This window comes from Barbus barbus (genome assembly GCF_936440315.1).
Source record: "Barbus barbus genome assembly, chromosome: 25".
NCBI classification, from domain to species: domain Eukaryota; kingdom Metazoa; phylum Chordata; class Actinopteri; order Cypriniformes; family Cyprinidae; genus Barbus; species Barbus barbus.
Genome location: NC_136753.1, coordinates 27,299,726 through 27,308,433, shown reverse-complemented (window position 1 = coordinate 27,308,433; position 8,708 = coordinate 27,299,726). Strand labels below are relative to the sequence as shown.

Genomic DNA, 8,708 nt, shown 5'->3' with positions numbered 1-8,708 from the left:
AGACATCTATGAAGGGCAAATGAAAATGTAGGACTGCATTGTCTGAATTATCAACTGTTAATTTTCTTTTTTTCTTTTGCGATTTCTAAATAATTTAAATACTTGTGTTTTTAAATTGGATTTCCATCGGCTTCCCAGATAACAATCTATATAATTGCTACTTTAAATGATTATACTTTTTAGTGTACGAATTACGAATGTCCCGTGAGATCTGTTAATATGTGAGATCCATCTATTAATCGAACAAAATATAATAAAACAACACATTAAAATATTACATCTGGACAAAATACATTGCATCATTAAAAAAAAAAAAAGAAAAGAATGAATTTAAAGGCACGACACGAGAAGTTTTTTTTTTTTTTTGCAAGTATAAACAGTTAACTTCAACAACTGAATATAACATTGGATGACATTATAAATACAGAAATAATATAGGAAGACAAAACACGAGAAGTTTCTATAAGCATTTCGTATTCTGCTGACGTTTGTGTGTACGTGCACTTCGTCATCAAGATCTGCGTTGAAGTCGAGTGTAAACAAGAGACTAGCGAGGGAACAATCTACAATATTGTGTATGATTTGTTGATTTCTTCTATTATTTGTTAGTATTGACCGTACAGACGTAATATCTAGATCACGTTATGCCCGTCATCGGGCGGTTTAAAGCGAGTTTTCTCACAGATATCGTCTCTAAACACTGGCTGGCTAACGTTAGCCTGTTAGCTTTGTGAACACCGACCCTCATAACAGGAGAAACAAACTCCTGTATGTCCGGGGTTTACACGAATTTGGGTCCTTTGGCCGTAAGTATATTTCTCTAATGGTATGTTTCTGTTGCTTATGTTTTGGTCGAGCAAAGACACACATAATGCAAACCGAACACAATGCTAAGCTAAGCTTCATTATGCGAAGTGTTCCTGTGATCAGCGTTTCATAACATGAATCACAACTTGTCAACTACTCCAAAGGTAATTACAATAATATGTTGTACTAGAAGTCTGCTTGTGAGTAACGTTATTGTAAATTCCCGAATAAAGTTTCATCCGCTGCAGGTTTTCTTCATTTACTATATTCTTCTAATAGTTTGAAGCTTATGTTAATGGTTAAAAGTATCTGAGTGGGTTCAAATAAAGTTATTGAGTGTTATAATAACTATATTTGGGTTTGCTATTGCTGCTCACTTGTATTACTCTGGTTTCAGTTTTAAGGCTGTCTAACATTATGGCTGCTGTGGAGAAAGTAGGAAAGGAGTGTGAGGAGGAGACACTACAGACCGCTTTTAAGAAACTGCGTGTGGATGCTGAAAGGTTTGCCATCTTTTGGTTTTGTTTCAGCTAGTTTGTCTGACAAGTGAAATGGATGCTCACTTTTTTGGCACTTTTTTTTGTACTGTCCGGGTAATGTGTGTATTCCTTTCCAGTTCCACAACCGCAGTCCGCGTCTCTGAATCTTTGGGTTCCAGATTGGTTGCTCGAAGCAGCCCGGAAGGAGCCAAATCCAAGATGAGCTCCTCGAAAGATAACTGGCTTGGGTGAGGACCGTTTTAGGACTCAGACCTAGTTAAGTCTGACATAAGAAAGAATAGTCAGAAAACTTTTGCTTTTCAATGGAACAGTTTTGTGAAGATTCAGAAAGTTGAGGCTACATATGTTTTCAGTTGAGAATCGTTTTTGATACGTCAGGACTGTATGGCACATATGATATTATATAGTGAGGATATGAATGAAAAATTTGACTCCAAGGCCCAAACTGAGCAAGTTTGATGAAGTTCTTTATAAGGCCAAAAAGTAAGATGAAATTCTGATAGCTTGTACTGTAATCATTGACATCTTTAGAATAGTATATCAGACTGCTTAGCATTAAATGCATATAAAAATCAGTCGTTACTCTATATTTCTGAGTATGATTTATTAAGATTATATTGAAATACTTTTGTTATCAAAGCTCTGCAGTTTCAATCATGATTGAGAGATGAACATATAAAGTTGCTTAAGTCCAGTAAAAAATATTACGAGCTGAAGATGGACAGTTTTACAATTATGCTAAAAGGCCTTTTACTTGCTAATAAAAGTATAAACTCTCAATCAAACGACAGAAGGCATGTAGTACATTGTATAGAAGTTTCAGCATTTTTTGAACATGTAAAGGCTTTTGAAATTCATGTATCAAATAGACTTTATAGGATTACAACAATCACACGTTGCTATACTTTATACCTTTATTTTTTACTATAGTTGCACAAGAAAGTCATCCAGAGGAGTTGTGAGAAGCCAGCGACGACGACGATCAAAATCGCCAATCCTTCATCCTCCGAAGTTTACCTACTGCAGCAAAATGTCTCCCCCTCCTGGACACCTCAAACACAAGACCCCGCCAGAGCCAGACGACACCGGCGCCGTCAAGAACGAAGTGGCATTCTCACCACTGTGCTCCACTGTATTCGGAGTCGCCGGCTATGAAACCCACCTCCCTTCTCCAAAGGGTCAGAAATCGGCCCTCAGTCCCAGAATGCCCTCGGATGACGAGAGCGCTTCCGAAAACAGGCCTGCTTTAGGATGTGGGCCGGGATCTCAGGAGGCGGGCGAAGGTAATGCTGTTCCGTCTGACTTTCAAACTCTGTCCAAGTTGCAGGAGGCCGGTAAGTGCCCGTGTGGGCAACGGGACTGCCAGTGTCCCGGTTGGCAGGGGGTCGAGGTTTACTCATTCACCGGCCTTCGAGATGTGATCTCCGAATGCGAGCGGAAGCTTCCCAGCCCGCAGGACAGTTCGCCCAACAGCAGAACTTCCAGCTCCCCTCGCTCTTGTTCCGAAGAGGCCCGTGCCTACGTGGATGACATCACGATAGAGGACCTTTCTGGATACATGGAATATTACCTTTACATCCCTAAGATGTCGCACATGGCTGAGATGATGTACACCTGAAAATGACCTTTGATGAAGCAAATTGAAGCATTGGGAAAGATGGATATTGGGTAAATAAATAAAAAACTGATTTATTTAAAATAAATAAAAAGCAGTAATGAAGATGTTATCTAAAAGCAATTCTACTTTATTGTGGTATTGAGGATTTGTTATGATGTTCTTTCTCCAGAACATCCAGACAACATGTGCTGACTAAGAATCATGGGAGCATGACTCATTCTGTGATTTACTACTGTTTCCTTTGTTTTTGTTTGATTTCATGATAACTGTTATGTTTGGTTTACATTGTAAAGTTGCCAAAGGTCTATCCCAGAGACTGCAGGTTTGATTTCACCGATATATGCAAACTTACACAATTCCAAGTAATAATTCTGTTCACCATGACAAGGATGTGATGTCATCTTGTTTCTCAATAAACTGGCTTTTTGGGGATTGTTCATGACGTTTGGTGTCTTGGACGTCTTGCTTTGCATCTTTAGTGACTAAATCACCAAGATGTTTTATATCTACAGGAAATTTGTAATAAATTCATAGAAATAATTTTTTGAATTTAATTAGTTTTGAGTTTTAATTTTAAGAAATTAGTCCTTCAAATAACATTATGCATTATAACAATTGAAAGGATATAATGCTAAAGTAGTCATGACACTTGAACGTGTTTATCATGCAAGTAGCATGCAATTTTTATTTTTACCTGCCTATATAAAAAAGCTGTGTTACGTAAGGTAGGAGCTTCCTCTTTAAAACAATGCATTTGTTCTGAATCAACAATAAACCAATAAACTGGAATGAAACATGACCTGTCAATCCAGTGTTGTAACTTGTACTGCATGACTGTGTAATCCTGCATAAACAGGCCGTTTCCTGACGGCGTTTCATCGTTTTTGTAGCGGCCACTAGGGGGAGGCATTGCACCATTCATTCACTTCACTTCTCACACTCAAGGCCTGCTTGAAGTTTTATGTCGATAAGCAAAAGAGTTACTTTAAAACGTTCTTTTATTCTCTTTTAGTAATATCCAATGAAGCAATAAGCCGCTGGAAGCCATACAGAGAGTTCTGATAGCAACATAATTTGAATATTTATGTATAATATAAAATAAAAAGTTAAAGTTTATAGAGATCTCATATAACCACATAAAGAAATATCTGTGCAACCCAACAATAATACAAACCACATCATCTGCAGAACATCCCTGGAATAAATGTTATTTTTAGATTGTAGGGTTGGAGTCTTGATCCTTGTGGTCATAAATGTGGCTTTTCTCTGAACCTGGGTCTCAAAGAAAAATCCTGTTCTCTGGGTTTACACTCAGTCATTTTTTGGCTTGTTTTAAAATTGTGTAATAAATGTAGAATTTTCTCACTTTTAGTACATTAAATTTGATATCTTGGTTCTTGAACTGACATGATTTGGCTTAGGTCTGGGCCCTAAAGTAGTAGTTCAGTCAAAATTGAAAATGTACTTAGTGGATGGGTGCCGTCAGAATGAGAGTCTAAACAGCTGATAAAAACATAATAATCCACAAGTAATCCACTATTTAACAAAACTGTGTTTGTAAGAAACAAAATTAATTTTAAACCATCACTTCTGGCTAACTTCTCCAAGACTGACGTATTTGTTAGAACTGTTTTGGACTGGTTTGGCTTTCTCCGGAAGCAATGGTTTAAGTTAGAACGTCGTAATGATGGATTTGTTTCTTACAAACATGCAGCATTTCACTTCACAAGATGTTAATTGTTGGACTGGAGTGGTGTGGATTACTTGTGGATTATTGTGATGTTTCTATATCAGCTGTTTGGACTCTCATTCTGACGGCACCCATTCACTGCAGAGGATCCATTGGTGAGCAAGTGACGTAATGCTACATTTCTCTAAATCTGTTCTAATAAACAAACTCATCTATATCTTGGATATCCTAAGGATGAATACATTTTCAGCAATCTTCCATTTTTGGGTCAGCGATTCCTTTAAATTTGGATGGAACCATATATTCAATAATGGTTGGACCTTATTTTAAGAATCTATTCAAATCCCCATTTCAAACAAAAGATCTTCTCTCAGATATAAGTATGAGAGCAAGGGGGAAATATCCATGTAAAAAGACGTTCACCTGACTTTCGTTCCTGTTTACTTTCTTTAGCTCGGTGCACATGTGCCGGTCAGGTGACTTTGTTCTCATCAGAGGGCGAGAGAGACGCCCTAAAGGGCATTCCAGTGAGGCATACCTTGTGTTTCCAACCACGTCACAAAGACTCCAAATTATCTGTAAATAACCCACGTGTTAAATGTCATGTCATCTCTCCCTTATCTGTAACATTTGCTTTGTATTTAAATATAAGTCTAAATCAAATTCAACAATCCACCCAGTTTTTTTTCTTTCTGGTTTACTGATTTCAGTTCTGTCTCTCTGCTCCTGTGAGAATGACTTGTAAGATTGTATGGATTTTTACAAAAGGGGAACTGCATCAAAGCATACCAAGAAAAGCTATGGAAACACACAAAAGAGTCTGTTGGATGTTGCCAGTCAACAAAAGATGCCCAGCTAACCAGTTTGCCTAATAATCAAGCCTTTTGTCAACCAGATTGAAAAAACACAGGGAATTCTGCTGGGAGAACATGCGGGCCGAACATGTGTGGCTGCTATTATTGTGGCATCTGTTGTATTGTTTGTTTGAATTTGCTTGATTTTTCTCTTAAAATGTTTTAAGAGAAATAAAAATAGCCTCTGACGAAACACTTGGTATTTAGAGTATAGAGCTATAAATGAATGTGAATAGCAGCTCAAGTGATTTGGGAGAATTTGATGAGAAATGTTGGTATTTTCAGTTGTGGTAAATGACACTTTGAGACAATTTTAGGTTGATCTCTAGTGGAGATCATTTATATTCCCTCAAATGATTGCAAATTATTATTATTATGATTATTATTTTCAGAATATTTATTTAAGCGCATGAAAAAACGCATGTAGCTTTAATAAAGATCTCAATTGGCTGTCTATTTTCATTGCTGACTTGGAGAAACTTGGAGATATTCAAATGATGTTTAATTTATTGTTCCACCTTTACACATAATAACATTTTTGTGGTTTGTTGGTGGACATTTCAAGTTCACATATATCTTACAATCATGTATTTCAGATATGTATGTTTAACCTTGTACAGCCTGACATATGAAATAATAGTCAGAAAAATCAATTTTTCTTAAAGTGAAACAGTATATTGAAACTGTATGCAGGATGTTAATTTTTTTTTTTTTAAGTTTGCATGCGTGTATGTTTTGTATCATATTTGATACATCAAGCTTTTATGGCTCATGATATAGTAAAAATAAGGAGCTCAAACTTGAGAAAAAAACCCCTAAATTTTATGTGTAATAAATATATTTTTATTTATAATATAAATCAGTGAGATTTTATAACAATATAGTAGATGCTTAAAAGATAAAAAAATTATTTTCACTCTATATCGATCAATAATAGTGAGATGGTATTTAAATACTTAATTTTATGATCAAAAGTTTCAAAGCATTTAATGCAATGCAATTCACTGATAGTGAGATTTCACAGCAAAATATAATGAAGCACGATTTTAAAATTACACTAAAAGCCCTTTCACTTGCTAAAATGATAAACTATCAGTCAGACGACAGAAGGCATGTAGTAGATTGCGTACAACAGGTTTTTCAGCAAAGTTTTGATCATGTAGATCATTTAGAGGCCCTGGAAATATGCGTATCAGATATGATACAGTAGGCTTTATACGTTAAGAATCGTGCTGCTCTCAGTCACTGGGGTTGTTCAGACTTGTCTCCTCACCTGCGCTCCCCCTCACCCCCGTGGCTTTGCTCCCTTTGTACGCTGGAATGTTTGTACTTGAATCCTGGCAGCATTCAATCACGGACTCAGGAGAGGAACGCCATTGTTCTGTCCTGGTGGGGTTGCGTCCCCCTCGGGAGACTTTTTTCCCTCTTTTATCGTGTAATATAAGATGTTATTTTTTGAAGGTGGCTGCACAGATTGCCTGATGATGAGAGTTTAACCAAACCCGTTTTAACGAGGCATTAAACGACTGCACTTTCCTATATAGTGATACTATGGAAATATTCAATTGAAATGTGGGGGGAAATGTCTGTGTGGGAAAGATTATGCACCAGAACTGAATACTTAGGGTTCAGGGTTTAAAAACATAATCGGTAGTAACCGTGATGCTTTTCACAGCAAGACCTACTAATAATAAAAAGAGACATTTCACTATGTTTAGATGGACTTTTTGACCCAAGCTACTTTTTCCCATGGTTTAGGATGGACGCTCATATGGAAGTGTTTAGGGCGGCACAGCTATAGCGGGATCCTGTCGCCACTCAACCCACAGCCACCCTCGTAGGGGCATGATCCTAGCAACTGGGGGTCAAAGATCAGCAGAGTTGAGTGAGACTGGAAAGATCCAGATCTGAACATTTGTAGATCAGTCTATATGTGTTTTTGAAGGGTTCAACCGCTCACTTCTCATTCTCCTTCATTTGCACTTTGGCTAGATTTGGGGAAATGCTCAAATCTGTTTTTTTGTAAGGTAGTTCACATGACCTATATATTTCTATTTGCATTATACCCTATTCTGGCATGTTCATCATAACATCATCAACAAAACTCATAATAATATTGTATAATATTATATAAAAGAATGTATTACAAATTAATTATTTGCATTAGTATTAAAGATGGCATGAAATGGAAATTCAGCCTATACACTATACAATATATATATATTTTTTAAAGTTGCACATGCAAATACTATTTCAGTTTTCTACTTTAGAAAAAAACAATACATTTTGTTTTTTGCTAATTGCACTGTAAAAATTATTTTGTTAAGAAAATATTTTCTAAGAAAATATATTTCAGATTATCTACTGTCTATTAAAAATACATCATGTTTACAAAACACTTATAAAAACTACAAAAATATGTTTAATTTAGTGTGTTAATTGCTGTTTCTTTGTAAATAATTGTCAAATTTGCTAGCTATTTTTAATAAAAAAAAATTCTGTATGTCACAATACTGAAGAAAAAACATTGCAACTTCAACATTATATAACATATATTTTCTGTGACTGTTTTATCACTGATTAAATATTACATTTTTTATTCAATTTTTTATCTTAAAAAAATAAATTAATAAATCATAACCGATTAATTTACTAGATTAGCAACCTTCAAAACACCCTTAGCGATGCACTAAAAACCGCTGGCAACCGACCATAACAGCCTGCTTATTCAGTGTAAAAATGTACAAATCTAGTTAAATTTAAGATTAAAAATCTGATGTCTTTTTAAATTATTTTTCATATTCAATTTTTAATAATCACATTAACATAACGCCAACAGAACACTCACTAATATATGCATTATTTGCATTATTAAATCATATTTATGCATTTAGCAATGGAGGAAGTTTATTTTTTTATCTGAAATATTATTATGATTCTTAGCTTTATTTGCTTTACTTGACCAAAGAGTGTTTTCCTCTAAAAGCCTCATCGGTATGCTTGAGTTGTTTTGATTTACTAAAAGCAGTCCATATCTCAACATTCTTAAAATCAAAATATAGTTACTTGAGAAGCAAAATTAAAAAAATAAAAGTCTGTTTTTCTGACAGTCTGACGGGGTCGAAGGTGCAAGAAAAGTGTTAAACAATAAATGCTGTTTTAAAGACCCTACAACCTAGTTTCTAAGAAGATGGTTTGCATTAAATACTTAAAATGCATCTTTGGGGACATAGATACCT

At 35.5% G+C, this 8,708-nt stretch overlaps 1 protein-coding gene across 4 annotated transcripts; it reads left to right on the top strand.

Annotated features, from left to right (window-relative positions):
• Nucleotides 1–480: 480 nt before the first annotated feature.
• On the top strand, nucleotides 481–3,742 carry LOC306845129 (oxidative stress-responsive serine-rich protein 1-like). Of its 4 annotated transcripts, XR_013781970.1 has the most exons (5): nucleotides 506–806; nucleotides 1,205–1,310; nucleotides 1,424–1,534; nucleotides 2,238–2,975; nucleotides 3,095–3,723. XR_013781970.1 is itself a non-coding variant. In XM_079377727.1 (4 exons), exons 2-4 carry the CDS (start codon nucleotides 1,225–1,227, stop codon nucleotides 2,923–2,925), a joined length of 885 nt encoding a protein of 294 aa, XP_079233853.1. In that variant the 5' UTR covers nucleotides 481–806; nucleotides 1,205–1,224; the 3' UTR covers nucleotides 2,926–3,742. The 4 variants fall into 4 exon arrangements, 3 of the variants coding, with proteins under 3 accessions (XP_079233853.1, XP_079233854.1, XP_079233855.1); XM_079377727.1 differs by having other exon boundaries at nucleotides 481–806; nucleotides 2,238–3,742; XM_079377728.1 differs by having other exon boundaries at nucleotides 508–971; nucleotides 2,238–3,730.
• The last annotated feature ends 4,966 nt before the right edge of the window (nucleotides 3,743–8,708 follow it).